General features: G+C 46.1%; 1 protein-coding gene across 4 annotated transcripts in view; it reads right to left on the minus strand.

The window, feature by feature from the left end:
- The window catches only part of ITCH (itchy E3 ubiquitin protein ligase), a 169,857-nt gene that overhangs the window by 48,590 nt on the left and 94,873 nt on the right, over positions 1-26,394 (minus strand). For all 4 annotated transcript variants that reach the window (XM_053243650.1, XM_053243649.1, XM_053243653.1 and 1 more), the window contains exons 4-7: positions 24,099-24,223; positions 14,650-14,787; positions 9,637-9,679; positions 3,164-3,327 (exon numbers count right to left, since the gene is read on the minus strand). In XM_053243650.1, coding sequence (XP_053099625.1) covers positions 3,164-3,327; positions 9,637-9,679; positions 14,650-14,787; positions 24,099-24,223 — 470 coding nt within the window. The remainder of the gene's footprint in view (positions 1-3,163; positions 3,328-9,636; positions 9,680-14,649; positions 14,788-24,098; positions 24,224-26,394) is intronic.

Here is a 26,394-nt window from a genome sequence, read left to right on the forward strand (position 1 = left end):
TATCTGCATTTTAAATTCTACATTGTAGCTGGTATTTGAACCAGATGTAGAGATGGTGAGTTAATTCAGATGATCACACTAATGTGTATTAAGGGATCGAATCATGTGTCGGAAGTATTGTACAAACTGGTCCTATGAAAGGGATCCCTTCTTCAGCAACTGCCGCCTCCTCTTGACTACAGAAGGACTAGAAATTTCTGAAGAGAATCTCACAAACTGCAGCTGCAGTGGGCGTCACATAAAGCTACTTCAGTATTTTCTATAAAGGCAGACTTCCATAATTTAAATCTGGGACAATGTGCATTCATAAAGCTATCCTATGATATTCTTCTGGGCCACACAGTTTTTCCTTTCAGCAAATTGGCATTAGGAAAGTCTGTCTCAGACTTTCAACAAAACATTCTGCTCATTATGATTTCAGCAATAGCACTTAAGAAAAAAAATACATTCTAGAAAGTTGTTTGTTCGAATAATTCTTAAAAGCCAATCATGTTTTCCAGCACGTGGTATAATGGGAGATATACCACTGAGGAAGAGACTGGAGATTTTCAGGTCTTTGGGGGTGGTATAACTGGAAAATATATCGAGGATATATGAGTGGAGAGATGAGGAGAGCAAGACAACAGAGCAGAGGGCTTTGACAGTAAGAATGAGGAGTTTGATCATAGGCGGATTAAAGGAGAGGCCTACGGCGGCAAAATTCCCCCAGTGGCATTTTTAAAAAACAAGTGAGAAATATTTCATTGTGGTGTCTCTCTGTGTGTTTGATTTGCAACACGCGGAAGGGCGGATGGTGGCAGCAGCAGGACGCAATGTTGGGCAGCAGCCAGAAGTATTTTTGCTTTCGTTTGGGCAAGCCACTGCCTGCTTCTTGACTTCTAAGCTGCCTGCAGCCTGAAGGGGGCTGGGGATGTGTGCGTATAAGTTGTGGCTTCAACAAAAGGCATGTGAGAATAAATGCTGGGTACCTCTGTGTATGAAATGCCTGAGCAGAAGTTATTTATTCTGAGTGGGGGTTTTGTTTTTTAAATATGCCTGAATATTAAGGGTAGAATAAGCTTCTGCTGGAACAAAGTGTCAGTGATATCCGTATTGCAGGCTATGTTATCTTTGTAAGGGAAGTTTAGGATGCTTGGCTGGATGTGAGGGAGACATGGAGGGGTCAGGGGTCTCCTGGGTTGGATATTATGTGAGGAAAGCGGACAGTGCCCCTTGGCATGGAGGAAAGAGCACAGAACTTAGCCCAAGGGCTCCACAGGCCCTGAGTTGGGTATTCTGGGTGAGGGGTCTCTAGAGGGGAGAGAGGAAAGGGGCAGAGTTGGCATCACCTGATCAGAAATGGATACTGATGATGATCCTCAAGGTGGGCTGATAGGATTTCTCCCATTCCCCCACTGCCAGGATTCTTCCTGGGGGTGGAGGAAGCTGGTCTGGGCATTCCATGTGTTTTGGGAGCCAAACTGGTTTTCTTGACATGCCCAGGAACTGACTGAGGAAAGAGTTGCACTGAGGGAGATCAAAGGTGTTCATGTGCATGTTGGGGGCAGGGTGCGACTGTGTGTTTGGAACAAGGTTGTGGTGAAGCTATGTGTGGGGGGGAGGGGAGTTGCCGAGGAAGATGAGGATGCCAGCTGCTTTTGCTGCTGCTGCAGCTGCTGTTCCTTCACGCCAGCACTGCCACCATCAGCAAGAGCAGCAGATCTGGCTGCCTACTGAGCACGTTTGCTGGGGGATCTGGGAAGGGTGGTGGTAGATCTAGGTGCGCGTGCACACACGCTGCGCAAATGTCTCCACTGGGTGGGAGAGGTGCCTCTTGAGCCTGACAGAGTCCTTTTTCCATCGTACAGAGGAAACAGACACAGCCCAGCACAAAGTGTCCTTTCATAAAGCATGCTGTGCGGCAGGGGATAATCAGGGGCTGGGTGGCGAAGGCGAGGCTCGGGAAGAAGCCTGCCTTGGGCTACTTGCACTGTAGTCCCTGACTGTCTAGGTTTGTGTTGGCTTGCATTTGCGTGCAGGTGCCTGTTTACTCCTGCCCTTTCCTAGCTGCATTTGTGTGTATTCCCTGCTGCTTACATATCCAGCAAGTTAGGTTTTCCTGCCTGGCCTGGGCATTACTGTGATGTTGCAAGGAGTTAAGAGGTGTCCCGATTGTCTTTCCACCGCCTCCCTCGTCCCGTGGGTCAGTCCTGGTTTGCACTAGTTCTCCACCACCTCCTGGCATGTGTGCCGTGCTTTGTTCAGTGCAGTGTTGCAAGGGGTTTTTCCCAAGCTCCTCCCACCCTATTCATTCATGTTTTCCCCTTTGCAATAGTACCGGCATTCACAGTGCCACGTGTCATCACTGTGTCTCTTGCTCGCTCATTTCCATCTCTTCTGTAATGCTACATTTATAACCCAACCCCCCGCTGTTGCCTCATGGGAGTCAGTCACCTTGGTGACAGAGGAGCTGAGTGAAGAGGACGGATGAGGACGGAGGAGCTCCGGTCATGGTGGTGGGGCCTAGCTCTGATGACTGATATATATTGCTGCCAGAAAGTTTGGCTTTGGGGCTGAAGGGCAGCAAATTCCTTGCTGCCTACGGGTGGCAAAAGAGTTAATCTGCCCCTGAGTTTGATTGGTTTAACATTATTAAACATTACCTGCTTGTTCCATTGTGGCATTATTCAACACAATTTTAATACAACAATGGTACAGGCAGATAATACCACCCTTAGTTATACCACCCCCCAGTCACCTCTTTTGCTCCCTTAATCAACTCCACCCTTCTTTGGTGCCCCCTATATATGGAACCCTCTTCTAGATTAGAATATTGCATGATGCTATCTCTTACTTCCTTCACATCCCTCCTCAAAACCTACCTTTGTGGTGAAACCTTCACAAAGACTCTTAGTTCTCATACACTATTGTAACCAAGCCCCACTATGTGTAACTGAAAGAAACACCTTGGTTCTTCCCCTAATTACTCTGCTTCCATCTTCCTCTCTTTCCTCTAGTTTCTACCATGTTGAATTTTAATTTATAAGATCCTCAGGACAGGGACCTATCTATCCTTGTGCACTTTTTTCAAGTGCCATGCACATCGATGGCACTACATAAACAACTACCACCACTTATCTTGCACCAGCAGCTTTGAAGTCAGACTTCACATTGGGATACGTACCAGAAGGAGCAGAGGGCCTACGTGGAGTGGGTGGAGGTGGTCGAGATGGTCTGGGAGGTCTAGAAGGCTTACAGCCTCCATTTGCAATTAATGGAGAATCACTGCCATTTGCCATCTTGCTTTCACTGGACCCAGCAGCTTCAAAGCTTTCAGGGCCATTTGTCCTGTGATGGGATACAAAAGCATAACATTATTGTGGAAACTTGGCAACAAAATCAGGTGTCAAGATGCTGTTTTTAAGAGAAGAGATTCCTAAATTGAAAAATGGCCATGAAGTTGCAAGCCACTTCAAAAAAATTGTACAAATAGAATACTATATTTAGACCTGAATGGTTAGTTAGGCAATACACAATCACAATTTAAGTGTCTTGAGTTGCCTGGACTTTGAATGAAAAGCAACTCATCATTATATTCTAATTATTATGTCCATTGCACTGCGTTCAGTTAAGTCCAAAAGAATATTATAACACTTGGTTATAAGTGTTATAAGACAGCCTTGGTCGGCCTGATAGATGACCTTTACTGGGGAATTGACAGAGGGAGTGTGACTCTGCTGGTTCTTCTGGATCTCCCGGCAGCATTCGATACCATCGACCATGGCATCCTTCTGGGTCGCCTGGGGGAGTTGGGGATAGGGGGCACTGCTTTGCAGTGGTTCTGCTCCTATCTCTCGGGTAGATTCCAGATGCTGGAGCTTGGTGTCAGTTGCTCTTCAAAATGTTATATGGAGCTGTTATATGGAGTCCCTCAGGGCTCTATTCTGTCACCAATGCTTTTTAATATCTACATGAAACTGCTGGGTGAGGTCATCAGGAGGTTTGGTGCTGGGTGTTATCAGTATGCTGATGACACCCAAATCTACTTCTCCTTTTCATCTTCAGGAAATGGTACTCATTCTCTAAATGCCTGCCTACAGGCAGTAATGGGCTGGACAAGGGATAACAAATTGAAGCTGAATCCAAGCAAGACAGAGGTGCTCATTGTAGGGGCTCAGAATCTGAGGAATGAGTTAGATCTTCCTGTGCTGGATGGGGTTACACTCCCCCAGAAGGAGCAGGTGCGCAGCTTGGGAGTACTCCTGGAAACAGGCCTCACCCTGGTATCTCAGGTGGCAGCCATGGCCAGGAGTGCTTTCTATCAGCTTCGGCTGATTCAACAGCTGCGCCCATTCCTTGAAGAGGATGACCTCAGAACAGTGGTGCATTAGCTGGTAACCTCCAGGCTTGACTATTGCAATGCGCTCTATGTGGGGCTGCCTTTGTACATAGTCCGGAAACTTCAGTTAGTTCAGAATGCGGCAGCCAGATTTGTCTCTCGGGCAACCTGGAGAGACCATATGATGCCTGTTTTGAAACAGTTACACTGGCTGCCGATATGTTTCTGGGCAAAATACAAAGTGCTGGTTATTACCTTTAAAGCCCTGAACGGCTTGGGTCTGAGATACCTTAGAGAGTGCCTTCTTTTACATGATCCCCACTGCACATTAAGGTCATCTGAGGAGGTCTGTCTCCAGTTACCACCGGTTCACTTGGTAGCGACTCAGAGGCGGGCCTTCTCTGTAGCTGCTCCCAGGCTGTGGAATGCACTCCCAGCAGAAATTCGTAATCTTAATTCCTTACTGACCTTCAAGAGAGCCCTTTAAACCCATCTGTTTGGCCTGGCCTTTCAGGGTTTTTAATTAGTTTTAATTGTTTTAATGTTAACCTGGTTTTCAGGGTTTTAATTGTTCTGATAGTTTAATTGTTTTTTAAGATGTTTTTAAATTGGTGTTCATATTTGTATTTCTGTTTTAATTGTTTTAATGATTTCTGTTTTAATTGTAAACCGCCCTGAGCCATTTCAGAAGGGTGGTATAAAAACCAAGCAAACAAACAAATAATAAACAGAGGCCCCGACAGAGTCTGAAATGGGAATCGGGCCCCATGCCCTGGTTGCTATCCTGTCCTGAAATGGAAGAAGTGCCCATTGAAGGGTTTCAGAGTGGAATCTTGCCCAAGGTACTAGATCGTAGCATGTGAACATGCTCCCCAGTAGATGGACCAGGAAGGCCAAATCCAGAGTGAACCGGCTCTGCTCCCTTAGGGATGCCTGAACTAAAGATGGATGCCGGACAGATGGGAGGCTTACCACCCCCTGAAGAGTATCTATAGATGCTCCTAAATGAATCAGCTGACATAAGGGGGATAAAGAACTCTTGTCGAAGTTCACCACAAAACCAAATGCCTGCAATGCCCTTATGAACGGCTCCATGTCCACTTGACCCTGGGAGAAAGAAGATGATCTTAGGAGATCGTCTAACTAAAGATACAAATGGATGCCCCTGGTCCTCAAATGTGCCACCGGTGCCACCATTATCTTGATAAACAGCTGTGGCGTGGGTGACAGACCTAAGGGCAGAGCTCTGTACTGAACATGGTTCATAACAGAACCTCAGGAATTTTCTGCAATCGGGGTGGATAGGCAAATGAAGATATGCCTCTGTTAGATCCTGGATAACAAGTGGTTTCCCTTCTGACGAGTCCCTAGGATGGACCACAGAGTCTCCATGCGGAACCTGCGTTTCCGTATGAAGTGGTTCAGATATTTCAGATCCAAAATTGCACTCCAGCTGCTGTTCTTTTTGGGCACCAGGAAGAAAACTGAATAGATGCCTAAGCATCTCTGTGTCAGAGGTACCTCTTCTATGGCCTGGATGTCCAGCAGATAGCAATAGCAATAGCACTTACATTTATATACCGCTCTATAGCTGGAAGCTCTCTAAGCAGTTTACAATGATTTAGCATATTGCCCCCCAACATTCTGGGTACTCATTTTACCGACCTCGGAAGGATGGAAGGCTGAGTCAACCTTGAGCCCCTTGGTCAGGATCGAACTTGCAACCTTCTGGTTACAGGGCGGCAGTTTTACCACTGCGCCACCAGGGGCTCCAGATGCTGGATGACCTCCATCACAGACTGTGCTTGGGTGCTTTGCAAGACCTTGGTGAGGGAAGGAATTTGTTGAAGGGTAGGAGGGTTAACTCCAGGTGATAACCGTCCCTGATGGACTCCAGAACCCAATCGGTCTGACATCATCTGCACCCACACACTTGCACATTTTTGCAGTCAGCCCCCGACCAGAGGAGGAACAGAATAATTGGGACTGCTGGGGACACATAAAGTCCTTGGTATTCTGCTGACTCTTGGATTGGGTATTATCCCTGGCTGGGTCCAGTGGAAACGATCTTGTCTAGGTTGCCCTCTGGCACAAAAGGAATGGGAATTATGAAAGCAATTGTTTGTTTGATGAAAAAAATTTCAGGGCCTGACTCCCTGGTAGACATGCTCCCTTCGTCTCAAAACATTTTTGTTTAGTTAAGCCGGTTGCTCTATGGGCTAGGGAGTTCAAAGAAAACCTTCCCCGAGCAATGTTCCAGATATTTTTCATTGGTTTAATCGGCCTTTGGGCCAGAAATAGAAGAGTAGCAAGGCTACCCTGCCTTCTTGGAGCAGAACAGGGCAGAACTGGGCTCTCAGGAGAAGCTCCTCCCACTCGCAAGGGTGGGGCTACCCAGGCTTCATGTTTTGATTTAACCCAGTCTAGGAGCGAGTGATGAGGAGCAACCCGCTGTCGGAGAGGAGAGCTCGTCTTGTGGTAGCATGCATAACTTGTCCCCTTAGCTAAGCAGGGTCTGCCCTGGTTGCATTTGAAAGGGAGACTAGAAGTGTGAGCACTGTAAAATATTCCCCTCAGGGGATGGAGCCATTCTGGGAAGAGCATCTAGGCTCAAAGTTCCCTCCCTGGCTTCTCCAAGACAGGGCTGAGAGAGATTCCTGCCTGCAACCTTGGAGAAGCCGCTGCCAGTCTGTGAAGACAATACTGAGCTAGATAGACCAATGGTCTGACTCAGTATATGGCAGCTTCCTATGTTCCTATGCACTCCTTATCCTCTGCTGGAGAATTCAATACTTGCTTTAGTCCAGCCTGAAAGGCACACTGCTTATGGCTAGAACTATAAGACTAGAACTCTGTGATAAATCATCTACTGCAATCATAAGTAATTAAGCCTAACTGAAATAATAGATATGGGATGTCTAAATTATTATGCTAAGTATACACTACAGTTAAATATAAATAAATCTTTGTTTCCTCATCAGATGTTTAGGTTATGAAACATATTCCTGTCTTTCACTAATGCTATCAGAATGTGCCCTTTGCATACTTGTTCTCTTTAGATCCTTATTTATTAGGTTTATCCTCTACTATGCTACTCGAACCCATATGCATATATCCCATGCCTCCTACTTGGTCAACTTTGTGCATCTCTCTCCTACAAAAGCTCAAGAACCATTCCAAAATGTCTTGCATGAGACAGAATACACAGAGGCACACAAAAGGGCTGGGCAACCTCTGCTGCCCTACAATACAGAATATGGATTAAAGCACTAATCTATCTACACCAGATTAGCCATGCCACACAGATCTTACTGAGAACAAAAGTCTTAGTATTCTAAAGAAGTTATATGCCTGCACTCCTTTTTCCTATGATGTGTCTCAAGGCATACTAGAATAAATCAGTCATGCAATTTGTTCTCCTTCCCAGGTGATGTCCCTTATTAGGGCTTCACTTCTGAATTATCCAGAGAACTCTCTCATTAAAGAGGTATGGATAGATTTCACAAGTATAAGCAACGATGGTAAACAAGGGTAGAATAAAGCCATGAAGTGTTGTAGCATTATACAATATTCTTCCTCATTAAGGTCAACATACTCAATATTGTTATAAACACATATTTATGTAATTTTAGGTTGAGATAATCACATCTGGAAAGTCCAACAGTTCCGAAGGGCAGAAACAAGGAGTGTGGCAGGAGAAAGATGGTGGGTTTTAATTTTACTCAATAGGGATATGAACGTGGGTGTGATTGATGAAGCTCATCGGAAAGCTCTAGGCAAATCTCCCTCTCTCTTTCTCCCTGCCCTAATCTACCTTTTCAAGGTATTGTGAGAGATAAGAATTATAAATCCCTTTGTACACACAAAGGGAAACAGTGTTCTGACAATCAGCCAGTTAGAACACTAGACAATTCACAGGTGATAAAGTGCTTTAGTAGATTGCTGTTCAGGGTCCTATTAACCATACATGTATACAGGAGAACCTCGATATTCACAGGGGTTAGGGTGTGCCTACCACACTTAGCTGCCCCCCTGAATCATACTGTGCCCGCCCCTGAATGCCCCCAAATCAGCAGAAAATTGCCAGTTTTTTCCCTTTTCAAAGAAAGGAGCCATTCTGAGGCTCCGAAACACAAAATGACAGCCAGAAGTGACCTCTGCAGTCATTTCCGGCCACCCCTGATCTACTGATATGTGATGTCAATGTGCCCCCCCACTCCGCCTTTTCCTCCATGTATGCCAAGGTCGGGTTTCTATTATCCAACTGCGTATACGTGAATCTGTGGATATCGAGGTTCAACTGTCCTCAGCTTTATTTATTGTAAGTGATGGTCTAAATAGAAATAGTGGCTGACAGCCAGACTAATGCTGCATGTAACGAATGCTGACATGCATAATTGGGGAGGGGCAATTTTTGCCTGTGCTCTTCCTCCTGCTGAATCCTATGTCCCTCCAATATATCCCAGAGGGGCCCCCACAGCCTTGGCAAAATATTTTTTAGGAGGTACAGAAGGCTACAGAGAGGACGAGAGATTAGGAAAAAATGGTTCTCAAACGTTGCTTGCATGACTCACCACTTGGCATATGCAATATTAATCTGGATGCCAGCCTTTCTTTAAAAAAACACAACAACTTTAACTTAGTAAATCCAGTTTTATTTTTCTCCCTAAAAATATTATTTCGCTTCATATATTGGCTGACATCCAAGCTAACCTTCTATCAATGTGCCAGGGTTTTCCATTGCATGAGGGCATGGGTGCGATTTTTGGTGAATCACTGTCCCCTTCTTTCTGCAGCTGCCTCTGCTTCCTGAAACCATGTCCCTGAAATCATGTGTTCCCAGTTTTGAGAAGCAAACGTGGCTGAAAGGGGGCGGGGATAGCAAAAAACTACTCCCATCCCCTCATGGAAAACCCTTGCGCATCAATGCAAGATTAGTCTGCATGTTAGCCATATAGAACAACTGCTTCTGTTCAACCTCAGCACAGCATCCAGTGGCTGTTGCTGGCAGCTACTTTGTGTTTCTCTGTAGACTGTAAGCCCTTTCAGGACAAGGGATCATCTTGTCCTTACTTATTTTCTATGCAAACCATTTTGAGAACTTGTGTTAGAAAAGTGGTATTTATTTGTTGTCATAGCCACTGAATTAACAGAACTACTAAGGATATATTCCTGTATTTTCGGGAGTTTTACTCCCATAACTAGGTAGTTTCCAATACAATTAATTATCCTCAAAAATCAACACCCCCCGTGGCATCCACTAACTGCAACTTCTAAACATTCATAACTCAAATGCAGAATAAGTAAAACCATCTTACCGTGTTTCACTTCTCGTTTTAGAGCCACCACTCTGTGTGGGACCTTTAAGATTAAAAAAGGAAACAAAAACTTGTTTAATATTTATGTGGCCTTCTAAAGAGACAAACTATAAAAGCAGCCATTTGCTTCTAATGACTTCCTTTAAAAAAAATTTTTTGTATGCTAAAAGGCATGTTCTCCATGTTTTAACTAGTGCAAGAGACATTAATAACTTAGACTTCCCACAACAGCTCCTGCTCACTCAAACACATAGTACATACGGAGTTTTTAAAAAGTTCTAGGTTTCAATTCTCTTGGCAGAGATCAAGTTTTAAAAAATATATATAGCAAAATGCTTTGCATTTCAACAGAAGACTTGTCAGAAATTTAAGTAATGCGATTTAAGTAAGCAGGATATCAGTTTTAAAAGGTAAAAAAGGAGGTTAATATTTTAACTGCAGTGTTGTTTTTAGTCTGTATCTTTTGAAAATCCAGCCCCAACACCTCAGAAACCTATCAAATTTATTGAATTAGATGCTGCATAATGTGGCAGTGGCCACAAGCTTAGATAGCTTCAAAAACAGATTAGACAAGTTCACAGAGCAGAGTTCTTCGATGCAAGGCCTGACAGCCAGCAGTGGCTCTCAGTGACCCTATATGCAGCTCCCTGAATGCAGCTTCATTAGGTTTCTGAGAAGTTTCAGCTGAATCTGAATACTCCACTCAGTCCTCCTGACACTTCAGAGAAGCAACTGTTCCTAATGTGCAGTGCTTAACACAAGTTGGGATCCTTTAAGGGCAACTGAGCCCCAGGACAATACTGGATAGTGCACATGAAGCTGAGAAGGACTACAGTTCCCAGAGCTCCAATGAGCACCTTCCAAGATGGCACTGGGACTTCACAGGGCTCTGTTTCTTTAAAAGGAGTCCCCTTGGCACCAGGAAAAGTAGCATACTGTGTGGAAGTCAATGTGGTGGGAAATGGCTCTCACACTGAAGACCGTTTGCCAAAGGGGTTCCCCCTTTAAAAAGTGACCATTACCATTATAGGGGATAATTCTACTAATGGCTACATTATAATAACATTATGGAATCTCCAGTTTCAGGGTCAATATACAACTGAATATGGGGGGTGGGGAGGGACAACAGTAGTGAAAGATAATTATTGCCTTCATGCCCTACTTGTCAGCTTCCAATAGGCTTCTGACTGGACATTGTGGGAAATAGGATCCTGGATTACTTTTGGTATGATGTTCTTATCTAGTTTTTATAGCAAGGAAATGAAGCTGGCCCACATGTTCCACAGCATTAGGAGGGCGGAGCAAGAGCTGAGTCCTCACAGTGAGGGCTCCTCTGAGCTCAGCCAAAGGCTTGTTGTGCAGCTGAATGGGCAGAGGGGGAGTGATTTCTGCCAATCTTCTCTCCCTCCAAAAGTGCTATTTGGCTCCCAGAAATGTGCCCCTGAGGAAGTCAAATAGCACTTTTGGAGAAAGGGGAGATCAGCAAAACCTACTCCCCATCTCCTTCTGTGCATTCAGCTGCATGACAAGCCGCACCTTATTTGGCAGGAGTACTCAGAGCAGGGCTCCTCCTGAAAAAGATTCAAAGTCCTGGGTATGGACATATGGGGCAAGGTGCTCTCTCAGGTAACCTGATTCCAAGCCATTTAAGGCTTGAAAGATTAAAACCAGCACTTTAAATTGGTCTCAGAAACAGACTGGGAGCCATTTCCATGGAAAAGGCCATATCACAAACATGCAAAGACAAAAGAAATGCACACAAAAGCAAAATATCTTTGTTTTCCTTCCACCTCCTGTCAGTTTATGGAGATGCACAAGTCACACTAAAACAAACAGGAGCAGATGTAGGACACAAGTATTCTGTGCAACTCCTGTTCATTCCAATGAAGATTCTACAGGAAGTCTTCCTGGTGCATTGTGCCTTATGAAAACAGATCTATCTCCCCTTCTGCTCTCCTTAATCCCAACCTGAAATCTGCTGCCTGAGGCAGCGGCCTTTATCTCATGGCTAGGTCATCACAAGATTCGTCAAAAGATGGCCACATCCAACTTAATTTCCTTCTATGAAAAATAATAGTCTTTTGATAATATGGAGAGCAGTGGAGAGGATATACCTAAACCTTAGTAAGGCTTGCAACACTGCTTCACTAATCTTGCTCCTAGAAAAAAATTAAAAATAGGTAACAGTGTAGACTAGCAGTATAGCTTCATGCATAACTTCCTGCACACAAAGCAGCTGTAAATAGTTTAGCATGTGCCTAGCATACTTTTAGCAAATAGTGATCCAACAGGTGCTCTCTCAAGCCTGGTGTTTACTAACATAATCCAAAGGCAGGATCCAATCTAAATCAGTCATGACTAAGTCCCCCTGAAATTAATGGGAGTTAAGTTACTCATGACTAACTTGCAAGGATGTGCACAAACCTGTTCGGAGACCCCTTTACAGACCCCTGAACAGGTTCGAACACCCGGCAGTTCAGCCTGTTCAAAGGCAGGGGGGATAACTTTAAGGGTGGGGGAGAGTGCACTTATCCCCCTGCCCCATTTCCCCTGCTGGCGCGCCCTGTAAAAGCGGTCCAGCAGGGCAGCAGAGTACCTCCCTGCCGCCCAGTCCTCTCCTCAGACCAGAAGTGACCCACATGCCTGCGGGTTACTTCCGGTCACTTCCAGTCCAAGAAGTGGATGGGGTGGCAGGGAGGTACACTGCTGCCTCTTCAGACCAGTTTTACAGAGAATGCCAGTGGGGGAAACGTGGCGGGGGTGGTGGTTAGGTTCACCCTCTCCCACTCTTAAAGTTTACCCCCCCCCCTTTAAAACGGCCCCCACCGGTTCCATGCACATCCCTACTAACTTGTCCCACAACTAACTTAGCCTGTGTCCTGCCCAAAGACTCAGGTAAGGATAAGAAATAGAATTATAGAGCAGTGCAGACTGAATTGGAAAATAATGTCACCATTTCAGAAGACAAGATCATAACTCAAAGCGATGGAGAAAGTTTTTTAAAGGCAGCAAGAAATGTATGCAGTGTAGAATAAAAGTAAGGCCCTTTACTAGGGTAAAAACAGCCAAAGATGCAATTAATATCATGGAAATGTGGCAACATGAGGGGGGGGGGAGCCCTACCGCCACAACTGACAAGCTGAATTTTAATCAGAAACACACTGCGATTGCAAAGAAAGAAATCATTTCACTAGTTTGCATTAAGAAAATGACACAGGAGGTATTTGGCCCACTCTGGTATATTCAGGAGGCCCTCTATTATTATCAGATATCACACCCGCAGTTTCAGCTATTCACGGTTCAGCAATATATACCCAGTTTCAATTATCGTGGCCGTGAATTCTGGCCATTAGCAGTTTCTGTGCACACATTTCAGACTTCTGGAGGCAGTGTGGAACCATGTTAGGATTAAAACCAAAAAAAATTGTTTTAATTTGGATAATTTTGTGTGTGTGGAGAGATCCATTACCGGAGGAGCTGGAGAGACCAAGGTACAGTACTGTATTCCTCTCCTTCATATGCACCCCCCTTTGTAATTTTTAGCACATTTTCATGTACTAAGGAACCTAATCCCATCATTTCCATAGGCACAAGGTTTCAATTATTGCAGTTTAGGCATTTGTGCCAATAGTGCAGAATGTAACCCCTGTGATAATCAAGGGCCTCCTGTACTGGAGATAAATTTTCAACAACATATCTTAAGTTCAGGTCACTACAAATTAAGAAAAAAATTATGTTAGAAAGGTTGGGTAACTTCTAGACTTTTAGTGCACTGGGGCTCTATCAACAGACACTCCTTCCATGAGCAGAAGGAGACTTATGCTTGTGCAGTGACCTCTTCGACAAACACAATTCTCTTTTTGTTTATAGAAAAAGCTTCTGCCAGTGGAGTGTTGCTCTGCGAAAAGGTCCAGAAGCTGTTCAGTCTAAACAACAAGAGGAATTACAGGTTTGAGGAACATGCGGGCCAGTTCCTACAAGGTTGGGAGGGGTGGTTGGTACTCTAAAACAAACAACAAAATGCACAAACACCACATCAAATATGAACTACACGCACGAGTATTATCATCCTCACTAAAAATCAACAACAAACAGTCCCCCACTCCGCTACCCCCACCCCCAAGTTTATGAAGGAAGTATGATACAGACAGGTCCAATTCACACTTGGGTGCACTTGTGTATTTTATACATAGGCATTCACACCAGCATTCAACAAGTCTCATCAGAATCAGCTCTCCGCTGATTTGATAAATTTTCAAATACAAGAAAGGTATTTTGTGGAATACAGGTCATTTTTCCTCATGGACAAGTCAAAACAATGAGCTTAAACTGCAATCAAAGATTAGTGTTGGACATTTAAAACAGCTTTCTATTGGGCAAATATGGTGGAGTATTGGAGAATGTTCCCTAAAGTTATGTCTCCTTGCAAAGAGCCCTACAAAGCAGGTTAGGCAAACATTAGATTGGATCAAATTAGGTGGATTTAAACCACATCATTAGAAGATTGAATGCATGGCCTTTTGAAGTCACCCCTGTGATATATCCAAAGGTAATAATCACTGGAGATGAGGACTCCTTCGTTTTTGGTAACCTGAGAAGGGATTGATTTTAGGAATCACAAGTTTTCTTCACTCCTATTTTTAAAAGTAAAGCAGCCTTATGAATGTCCACTAAAATTACTAGCCTACAAAAAATTTTGTTAGCCTTGCCTACGTACATACATATGGGGAGGGGAAGAAAGCAACTTGAGTTTACAAAAGGTTCCTTTTCTATTCATCTAGAAGAGACGTTAATGCCACAGGCAACGAGCTATTCACAAGCCTAATGTAGGCCAAGGTCCACAAATAAAGGAAATTAACTCAACACTATATTTTCAGTCTCTGTGCTCCTCACAGCACCGATCAGTTTCAACCTTAAATGCCTATGAGACAGAAGAAGACAGAAGCTTAATAGGAACAACCATTTATATAACATAGCCATCATTTGTGCACACAGTAGGTAGTTACTACTCACTTCTTATATTTGGGTCATCGCCATTAGTTAGAAGCTCGGGATCTACTTGCATACCATCTAAACAGACAGACAACTCTCCAATCCCATCCGTTGATTCTTTATCACCAACAAGCACCATGTTCATAATCACTTCTTCAACTATTGAAAATACAGAGGGTGGGGAAACACACTGTTCTTAAGTGCTTAGTAATTACTTTAAAAAAATTGAAGTGAGCAAATTATAATTAGGCACAATGAACTGGAAAAGACACAATCTTTACAGGAAAGGTTTTTAAAATAAAAATACAGCTCAATTTCACTGGTAGTAGTTAATACAATTCAGTGATGTTTGCACATGCCAAGCCTCACTCTTATTAAAAAGACACAATCCCTCTATTGAAAAATATAATTTTGAAGATTTAGCTCTCAGATGATCTATGCAACAAAGATCATATTAGTTTTCAAAAAATGCACTGAAAAGATCAGAATATTGAGCTGGAAGACTACATTCGCTCATGCGTTATGGTCTGGACACAGTCACACATTAAGGATAGGTATAACCAAGATTTCAAGCAATGAAGAAATACTGTACAATATAGGCAACTCTCGGCATTCGTGGCCCTGGCATCGGTGGTTTCGCCTATCTGTGGTCAGGTTTTCCTGTATACTGAATCCCTCTCTCTCATTTGTATAATCCAGAGTGCTTCACAGTTCTTATTTAATCTTTATAACCATCCCAGGCTGTGCCATTTCTTTCCCTGAAGCATGTTCATGTGTATTTTCAACAACTGAAAGAGCTTTCTTCAACTGTACTTTCTTATAGCAAGAATATACCAATCAGATGTTCTTATAGTGAGTCTGAATGCACAGATAGATACTGGCTGCTATTCAGACTAAATTACTCATGAGTACGCCAACTATTATTTCAACGAGGCTGCTCATAAGAAATTAAGTCTAGATGTCAGTCTCTGGGCTTACCCCATGGCTGTGGAACCCTCTCTCTCAGGAAGCCCAAAATCAGAGTCTAAACACCTTCCAGAAGTACTGTAAATTATTGGTGTTTGGGCTGTCATTCAGTCGTCATCATTGAACAGGCACGAGATCATTTTTTATTTCTGCATAGTTATTTTTAACTTAAAATAGGGCTTCCATTCAATCTGTTTGGATAAGTCAACAGCATTACAATTTTTTGCTAAATTCCTTGCAAACCCTTTCCTCATGATTGCCATGTGAATTAAGTCTCAAGATAGATTACAAATGCCACTGAAGAATATGTAACTTTTAAAAAACTTTAAATATTAAGAAAAGCACCACAGAAAAAATCATCAGACTTACCGTGAAGGGTTCTTTCTCCTCTAAAGTAGGAGGTCAAGGCTCACAAAGGGTTAACTTCTACTCCTTGCTCTTGATAGACAGGAAATCTCAGGTGTTTTTCAGGTAGCTGAAGTCCATCCCCTTCTCCAAGCATGCTCAAGTGCGATTCCTCAGTCACATTTCGTGATTTGGCTGCAGAACTCCACAGTGTTGTGTAAACTAGAAATTAGCATGCAAAGGGTGTAGGATAGATGACAGAGGCCCTGAGATATTAGTCAAGGTAGAAACGGAGATTGTTCCCAGTTAGCACTGGAATAACTAGTCCCGAAGGTTGGCACAGAGAGACATGGCCTGACATGACACTAGTCCCGATCCACGGGTGGGCCGCGTGACCTCCTACTTCAGAGGAGAAAGAAACCTTCATGATAAGTCCAATGTTTCTTTCTCCCTCGAAGTAGGTGGTCACAGCTCACAAAGGGACCTACCGGAGCAGTTACCAGTTACCAGGGTGGGCGGGGAGTGGATCAGTTCTGTACCACTTGCAGGAGCACCATCTGCCTGAAGGCCGCCTGCTCTGAGATAAATGCGTCTATTTTGTAATGCTTGAGAAAGGGGAGAAATGGAAGACCACGTGGCCGTGCGGCACATTTCCCCTAGCGGCACCTGTGCTGTGAAAGCTGCCGAGGTGGCTGCACTGCAGGTAGAGTGTGCTGTGATGCCCCTTGGGACTTTGGAGTGACAGGGCTTGGTAGGCTGTGGTGATACATGACCTCAGACAATGAGCTAGGGTCACCTTAGAAGCCTTAGTGCCCAGTGAAGTTGCGTGGAAGGACACAAAGAGGGCCTTGGACTGCCTTAGGTCTTGTAGGTGCGTAGGTGTAGGGTGTAGGTGCGTAGGGTCCTGCGTACATCCAGGGAATGCCAACTGCGTTCTAGTGGATGTTTGGGCCTGGGACAAAAGGAAGGTAAAATTAAAGCCTGTGACCAATGAAAGACAGAGTTTATTTTGGGAACAAAGGTAGGATCAGTTTTAAGAACCACCGTGTCAGGCTGGAAGATGCAGAGCCCCTTTCGAACTGAGAGTGCCCCCAATTCCGACACCCTGCGTGCTGCAGTGATTGCCACTAGAAAGAGGACCTTGTAGGATACATACTTTAGTCGGATCGATGAGATTGGCCTTATTTCTAGATTATACGAGATTTTAATAATTCAATCATCTGATCCATTAATTGGCCTTAAGTTGGCCTGGGAAGATGACCTACAAACTATTAGCAACTCACAATGGAATGGAATACTGAAATGGAAGCCGGTGTTTTCTAACTCTTCCTGAATTAGAGAGAATTTTGTTAAGCTCTTTCACAGGTGGTATTTGACCCCTTCTAGATTATCCCACATCAATAAGAGTTTGTCCCCGTTATGTCGTAATGGCTGTGGTAATAGGGGTACATACTTCCATTTATGCTGGTCTTGTCCCAGTATTTTCTGCTTTTGGACAGAGCTATTTTTAGAAATGGGTTAAATTACATGACAGATGTTAGATATGAGACCAGAGTTGGCTCTATTAAATGTATTTTCGGGAGTTAATTGGGCATCATCATCTAAGGATCTTACAGTTTTTATGTTAACTGTGGCTAGATTATCCATTGCACTACATTGGAAGCATAAAACTATGTCTTTGACATCTTGGTACCAGTCTATGTGGCACATTGCCATATCTGAAAAACTGACTCATATTATTAGTCTTCGAACAGATCAAACTAATTCTAATGATTTTTTTATGATATGGTCAGATTTTATTCTGTTCCAAAATCAAGATATTTTTAGTCATTCTCCTCCATCTAATTATTTTCATATCCAGAAGAACGGTTAATGGATCTCTTTATGTATCAGTCTTACTATTTATGTTTATGTATTGTCTTATCAATTTATTTATCAATTTAAATATAAATAAATTGATAAATTGATAAAGATGAAATTGGTTCAAAGGGAGCTTGTGTGAGGGCATTCAGGACTTCACTGAGGTTCCAAGAAGGAAACCGATGAATTGGCGGAGAAGCGATATTGGTAGCTCCTCACAAGAAACGAGAGAGATGGGGTGGAGTGAGGTACTCCTGGCCCTCCTCAGCTTCAGGACCGAAGCTAAGGCAGAGGCCTGTCATTTCAGAGTATTGGGTCTCAGACCCTGGTCCAGGTCCACCTATAGGAAGGCCAGTACCTGGGGAACTTTGGCCGAGAATGGCTCAATGTTTTTACGCCTTGCCCATCTGAGGAAGGCGGCCCAAGTCGTCTGGTAAATCCTATTGGTGCTTTGGAGCCTAGTGGCCAGGATCGTGTCTTGCACTGTCCTGGAGTAGTCCTTTATTGCTAACTGGGTACACTCAAACTCCAGGTGTGTAGTTTGAGCCATGCTGGGTCTGGCTGAAGCAACAGCCCTTGGGTCAGAAGGTCCAGCCATTGAGGTAGAGGCATTGGGGTCACAATAGAGAGGAGTACCAGGCTGGTGAACCAAGGGCGCCTTGGCAAGAACGGGGCCACTAGAATGACCTGTGCCCTTCTCTGTTGGAGTCCTGCCACCAGCCTTGGAATGAGGCCTACCAGGGGGAAGGCATACAGGAGACACGGCAGCCAAGGAGAGTTGAGTGCGTCTGTGCCCTCAGCGAGGTGGTGGTGGAACCTCGTGAAGAAGCGCGGAAGTTTGTTGTTTGTCAGGGACACAAACAGATCCACCTGGGGAACCCCCAGGCAGTGCTGTATCTGATTGAAAACCTTGGGACGGAGAGCCCACTCCGACCGGTCCACTGTCTGGCAACTGAGCCAGTCTGCCTGGACATTGGATATGCCGCTCAGGCGTTCTGCCCTGATCGAAGCCAGATGGCCTTCTGCCCACTGAAAAAGAGCATTGGTCACCTTCATCAGGAATCTGAATTTGATTCCCTCTTGTTGATTCACATGGGACCTGGCTGCCATGTTGTCGTTTCTTACCAACATATGTCTTCCCTGAAGGCGGACTGAGAAGCAGGCTAGAGCCAGCCTGATGGCTCTTAGTTCCAGCCAACTGATGCTATGTAGGGCTTCCTCCGGGGACCAGAGGCCCTGCATCGTTTGCTCCATGCAATGTGCCCCCAGCCAGTCAGGCTAGCATCTGTCATGACATTGACCCTGTCAGGTTCCCTCAGGGGGTTTCTTCTTGTCACCGCTGGGGAAAGCCACCAGAGGAAGGACTGCCGCACTTGTGGCAGCAGAGAAACCTGCTGCCTGATGCGATTTGTGATTTCGTTCTGGAATGGTAGCAATGCACATGCCACCTTGCCCACGGCAGGCATTCTATGCATGCGATCATGGACCCCAGAAGCTGAGCCAGTGTCATGACCTCTACCCATGACCAATGTAGGAGTGGTTGGAGCTGGCTGCGGATCTTTTCCCGTCCTGTCCTGGCGGAGGGAAATGGATGCTGCTCTGGTGTCGAACCAGGCCCCCAGGCGCAGTAATGCATTGGATGGCTGGAGCTGGCCCTTGGTCTTGTTCACCAGAAAACTGTGTGCCTGGAGCAGCCGGTGGGTTCTCAGGACATCCTCCTCCACCTGCTGTAGGGGTGGTTCAAAGAGGTTGCCCCCTTTGAAGGGAGTGGATGCCAAACTGGCTTTGGACTTAGCATCCACCTGCCAGTTCTTCAGCCATAGTGATCTGCACAGGACTACATTAGTTGCCACAGCCCTCGAAGATGCTTGGATGGAGTCCAGACTTGCATCCACCATGAAGGCAGCAGCCTTTGCCAGCTTATTTAGGCCTTGCCTGAGTACAGTCTGTCTGGGCTCTATCTTGATAAGGAGGTCCTTGACCCACAAAACCAGAGCCCGGGCCATGATGGATGTGGAGGCCGAGGCCTGAATGGATGTGGCCAACGCCTCATGGGCCTTGCGCAGGAGAGCATCCGCTTTCCTGTCCTCTGAACCTTTGGGTTGTTCGTCCCCCTCATTCGTGATTGCCCCAGAGACCAGGGCCACCACAGATGTGTCCACTTTTAGTACCGCAATCTCCACTATAGCCTCCTTGGGCAGAATACAGAACCTCTTAGGAAAGGAGCCTGCATGTTTAGTGGAGAGGAGAGGTGGTCTTGTGGTAGCAAGCATGACTTGTCCCCTTAGCTAAGCAGGGTCTGCCCTGGTTGCATATGAATGGGAGACTTGATGTGTGAGCACTGCAAGATATTCCCCTCAGGGGATGAAGCCGCTCTGGGAAGAGCAGAAAGTTCCAAGTTCGCTCCCTGGTTTCTCCAAGATAGGGCTGAGAGAGATTCCTGCCTGCAACCTTGGAGAAGCCACTGCCAGTCTGTGAAGACAATACTGAGCTAGATAGACCAATGGTCTGACTCAGTATATGGCAGCTTCCTATGTTCCTATGAAATGGGATTATCCGATTCGGCCCGCATAGTGTTGCAGAAGAGGGGTGGGAATGATACCACAGGTTGACGTTGCCTAGTGGTAAGGAAAACGTCTTGTGAGAGTTGCCCTGAGGTCTCTTGTGTATCAGACAGAGAGGCTGCTGCCTTAATGACTCTCATGGCCTTAGCTAGCATTACCTCATAGGCATCCTGGGAGAAGAGCCTCAGGATAGGGCTCGGGTTCTGGGGTGCCTCTTCTTCGGAGAGTTCCTCATCCTCCTTATAAGATGCCTCATCAGCACTGTGCTTCCCAGGGTTAGATCCTGATTCTGGAGCGCCCCCAACAGTGGGGCTACCTGCCAGTCTTTCATTGACTGGCGCGGACACCAGCACCTCCCTCCTACTACTGGCACTGGCGTGGGTGGCCCCTTGCGCATCTGTGTCAGCTGATGAGTGGTGACATCTCACCCTGGCGTGGGGCCTGTGGAGGGCTGCCCTTTCAGGGCTGCTATTGGAGGAAGTGTGGTCTGGGGTGCAGAACCCTGAAGGACCCCTGTAAACTTTCTCATTTCTTGGGCCACCATCTCTTTAATAAAACGTGAGAGTCCTCTGGCACTCGCTCTCAACTCTCTGGCCATCCTGTCCTGCACCCATTGGGACATATCCTGCTGGGACATTGGGACATATCCTGTCTCCACGCACACCACTCAGCTGGTGATGATCTGGAATTGTCACCTCATGCTGATGTCCCTTGTCCAGTGACCTCTGAGGCCCATATAGCACATGGGTGCTCATCCATGATCCCAAGAGCTTCCCGTTGTTGACACAGTCTGGCTGCCCGCTCGTCTGCCACTGAACATGGTAGTGAGTCAAGGTGCTCATTAAGCTGATGCTGGTATAACTCTGCCCACCCCTGGGCCTCCTCGTGGAATCTGTTATACGCTGGGGCACACAAGGCGTGGGTGAGGGGCACAGAGGCTTCGCCCAAACGCCCATTCCCCCTGTTTGGGGAGGGGGTCGCCAAACCCAGAACGAGGCCACTTGGGTCCTCCAACGATGTTGTGGCCAAGTACAGACCTGCTAGCAGGTAACCATTGCTGCCTCCATTGCCCCAGCAGGGCAGCTCGTCCGCGTTTCCGACGCTGGACCAACTCTGGTAGGCAGAAGTGGCAGCGGCCCAAATGTGAAAGGGCAGGAACCGCAATCGCCTGTAAGGAAGGGAGAGGTGCGGCAGCCCTGCTATTCCCCGCCCCTGAGCTGTGGGGCGGCAAGGAGAGCATTCCCGCCCTCACTTCCTGGTGCTGCAGTCTGGCTGTAATGAGGAGCCGCGTGTCCGCCTACCACTGCCGCACAGCTGAGTGGCGGGGTGGTGAGAGGAGCGGCCTCGCCCTCACTTCCCAGTACAGCGGACCGGCTGACTGGCGGGGAGGCAGAGAGCGTGTCCTGTGTCCTCATCCATGCCTGCCACCGTGGCCACCACTGCTGAAGGCAGGAAAGCCGCAGCAGAGATAGGCTGCGATGCAGCCTGAGTGCTTCTGGCGATTCCAGTGACAAGAGATACACATGGGCGGGGGGGGGGAGGGGAGATCCGGAGAAAAGACCAGTTAAATCTACCCCTTCTTTTTGTGCCAGAGTGGGTGGATTCTGGGAGAGCCAGGGGGAGTGGAGCCCCGCTCCCCCCTGTCGACCCGCCAGCTACGGGTAACCCTCCATCTCCCAGCTGTCCAGCTGTTGCAGTGAATCACTACAAGCAGCCTGAATCAAAATTATCTTGATTTGTTGCAGCACAGGCAAGGTCCCTTGACTCTTTCTCCCACCCTTTTCTTTGGGGGGCTCCTTTTTCCTCTCCTGGCCACGTGGGGCAGGGGAATCATGGCGGCGCCATTTAGCTGTTTTCTTTTTGACTGCCCTCCTTTGTTCTCCCCCACCCCATGCTCTCTGATAAGGAACCTGCTAAGGTGCCCCCAGCTTGTGAGAGGTCCATGCCAGGTAGCAAAAGGGGAAAAGCTCACTGGTAAGCAAGGATGAAAGGAGATTAGAATTTGGGCTGGAGTCCAGGTGTATGTCTAATCAGGAGCGAAGACAAGAAGGAACTGAGGAATTGCACCTGAGCATGCTGGCAGAAGAGGACGGACTTCAGCTACCTGAAAAATACCTGAGATATCCTGTCTATTGGAGCAAGGAGTGAAAGTTAACCCTTTATGAGCCGTGACCTCCCACTTCGAGGGAGAAAATATATGTCCAAATAATGCTCACCCCCTTTCTTTTGAAATAATGCAGCGGAGAAGAGCAACACAGTTTGATGTCATATATAGTACTAAGAGCAGTATGTTTTATTGTATATAAACATAAAGAATTATTCATTTCCCCCCATGCCTAAAGGCTACCTGTTTTTGCCCAATTTGGGAGGCAAACACTGAAGATGGAAACAGAGATAAATAGCTCATGCAAAATGAGATTATATCTACTGGAGGCCCAACAGAACAGTTACACAAGCTCAGCAAACTTATGTAAATACATAATGTTGAACTGTTTTGTAAGTCAATACCTGAATTTCTGGATTCTGAAGAATGGCTAACTGACATGTCAGATAAAAAGTAATGAAAGTAGTGACCTTTTTCTGTCTCATATGACAGAAGTGAGAAAACCATGATGAAATGAAAACCTTTTGCAAGGTACACAAAGAAAAGAATGCAAAAAAGAACCCCAAGTGAAAACTCTCAATTCAAATATATTAATGGCTTAGGTCACAAGATACCATGTCTAAAGCTTCCATTAGAAAATACCAATGAATGCTGGGAGGTGTTTCATAATGGGGCAAAATCCATTTGAAAGCAATAGCTGTTCTGAAGAGATGTATTCAGTAGTTCCTAGAACTATGTTAGACATGTTTCAGCTGCTCAGCCTTCCTCAGCGGCGTTATTTAGAAAGTTCTTCAGTGCAGTTGTGTACAGACCATATATCATTCTTGTATCCCAAAATGGAGAAATCCATTCCCAGCATCTATCCATCCACCCATCCATCTAATTCTCCAAGACGGGCCATGCGTGGGGACATGGCAGAAAGGAGGCAATTGGCTGACAGAGGGGGAGAGAGTTCTGAAGCAGCAGGGAGTTTGGCGGGCGGCTGGAAAGCAGTTTTGACAGTTGGCTTGGGGGCGCCATGAAGCAGCACGGAGCTTGGAGACTGGGGGCGGCTTTGGGAGCTGGACAGTTGGCTCTGGGGGCTGCGGGCAGCAGATGGTTGGCTGTGCCGCGCCATGAAGCAGCAGGGAACTCGGAGGCTGGCAGGCGAGCAGGCAACAGGCCCTGGCAGTGGCAGAGGGAAGCAAGGACTACAAGACAGAGACAGAAAGGTGGGGGGCGGAGAGAGAGCCAGCGAGCGGGTTGTGGGGGGCGGAGAGAGAGCCAGCAAGCGGGTTGTGGGGGGCGGAGAGAGAGCCAGCGAGCGGGTTGTGGGGGGCGATGCTACAGGCTCAGTGCACGACCGCACAGATGGTCTGTGCGGGGTCAGCTAGTTTGTTGGTATTTTCTAATGGAAGCTTTAGACTTGTCTATGGAACTTGAGTAAAGTCCATTTGTGGATTTCAACTGCATGCATAAGGGGCAGAAAGAGGTTTACGGGCTTTAAGGGGGCAGAAAAAATAAATTATACATTTAATGCTATATATAGTTTGTTTTAATTAGATGTTAAAAAGGGAGGGGGTTGCATATACAGAAATGCCAACAATGCATACTTACACAATTATCAGGTAATTGTCACTACATACACTTACGCTTCATATTGTTTGCTTCTAGTGTCTCATGAATATCTAGCGTGGCAGTTCCCAGTAAGACATCAGACTTCAATGTTTGGTGACTCCATACACGAAAATTTAGTTTGCTAACCGGAGTGACAATTCTAAAAACAAAGAAAAAACAGTCTAAGCTACACTTTGCAAGTTAACGTTAATAAAATCCCAATGAACATGCACATTTCATTTATCAAGTTACAAAATGGATCCACTCATCACACCCCACAAACAGGGTTTTTGCATATCTAATACTCTGAACTATTCTATTGCAAATATTGAATTTATTCCAAAGAAAGTAATAGCTACCAAGAAGAGAACCTTGTACAAAAGAACTTTGAGGGTCGATTCACTTAAAGGTTTGAAGGGGGAATGAGTGAGTGTGTTGAGAACCTTATTTAGATTCCATGATGGGAATCTGTGTATATTGGGGGGTGGGGAGGTTGTTGGCTCCCTTTAGGAAGTGTTGAATATTAGGATGAAGAAGCGGAGAGCCTTGAGCGTTAAGTACCAGAATGGAAGCCAAGGCAGAGGTTTGTCTAGTGAGGGTGTTTGGCTGAAGGCCTTGATCAAGACCGGATTGTAAGAATGCCAGTACCTCTGGGATGTTCCCCATGGTAGGACAGAAGCCCTTCCTTCTGGCCCAACACGACAACGTAATCCAGGTGGCCTGGTAAGTTCAGTTAGTCAATGGTCTCCTAAAGGCTAGATTTGTGGTTTGAATCTTACCATCGTTACCCTGGTCAGCTAATGCCGCATTGAGTTGGAGCCAGACCAGGTTGAAGTGGAGGACTGGACCCTGGGATAGAAGATCTAGGCATCTGGGAATGAGAGATGAAGGATGGATGGATAGGGAGACCAGATAGGCAAACCATTATCACCGTGGCCAGAAGGGTGCAAGAAGAATTAGGAGGGCTCTTTCTTGACTGAGTTTTGGAATCTGGTAATAATTGTCATGGGAAGGAACACATATAGGAGGCCTTGTAGCCACCGGGCTGAGAGGGCGTCTGTGGCCTCTACTTGAGGGTGACAGAACCAGGAGAAGAATCTGTGTAGCTGCCTGTTGGCATGTGTAACAAAGAGGTCTATCACTGGATAGCCCAGTTCTACTGCCACCATGTTGAATACTGCCACCATGTTGAATTCCACTCCTCAGGGTCAACACTCTGGCAGCTGAGCCAGTCTGCTCTCTGACTGGAGATGCCACTTAGGTGTTTGGCTGTCATGGAGAAGAGATTCATTTCTGCCCAAGATGGAGTCTATCATGAGAGCTTTTGATCTTGTGCCACCTTGGTTATGTGAGATTTTGCTGTTACGTTGTCTGTCCAGATAAGAACATGACGGTGTTTGATGTGTGGAAGGAAGTGTATCAGCGCTAAGTGGATAGCTCTATGTTCCAGCAGGTTGATTGATTTCATCCGCTCCCTTGGGTGCCATTTGCCCTGTACGTAGTGATGGAGGAAGTGGGCTTCCCAGCCCACGAGACTGGCATCCATGGTTATGGTGACCCAGTAGGGGGGGACTCACCAGTAATCTCTTTGAGAGGGCTGAGGATCTCCACCAACGTAGGGAGATGTGCAATGCGAGTGGGATTGGTAGTAGTATCTGAGTGTGTGTTATGAGCTGGTCCTAGTAGGGTAGGAGAAACCATTGTAACGTGTGAGGCCAGTCGAAGCATGCTATCATGGAGCTCAGGAATCTGGCCAGTAGCATGAGTTGAGCAGAGTCGCTGCTCAGCACTGATGAAATGAGGGAGACTATAAGAACATAAGAACAGCCCTGCTGGATCAGGCCCAAGGCCCATCTAGTCCAGCAACCTGTTTCATACAGTGGCCCCCCAGATGCCGCTGTAAGCCACAAGCAGGAGTTGAGGACATGCCCTCTCTCCTGCTGTTATTCCCCTGCAACTGGTACTCAGGGGCATCCTGCCTTTGATCGTCACCCTGCACTCTGGGAAAAGAGATATTAGGCCTCTGAGTGTGTTGAAAATGGCAGAGCTTCTGAGTGGGTCGTAGGTGGCTGTTTTGTTGGTTCACTACAAACTTGTGTGACTGGAGAAGACAGAGTACTCTTGACATCTTTCTGAGCTTGAGGGAGAAATGAAGACCGGATCAAGAGGTTGTCCAGCTAGACTTCTGGTTGGACTGCCAGCATAGCTGTCTGCTTCTCTGAAAAGAGAAGACCGAGCAGGAGAAATAAGAGGGTTTTGAGGCTTCAAAACCCTCCTACGTCATCCTGGATTAAAGGATTGACTCAAGATAAATCACGACTTCTCATATGC

The sequence above is a fragment of the Hemicordylus capensis genome, chromosome 4 (assembly GCF_027244095.1).
Source record: "Hemicordylus capensis ecotype Gifberg chromosome 4, rHemCap1.1.pri, whole genome shotgun sequence".
Classification (NCBI taxonomy): Eukaryota; Metazoa; Chordata; class Lepidosauria; order Squamata; family Cordylidae; genus Hemicordylus; species Hemicordylus capensis.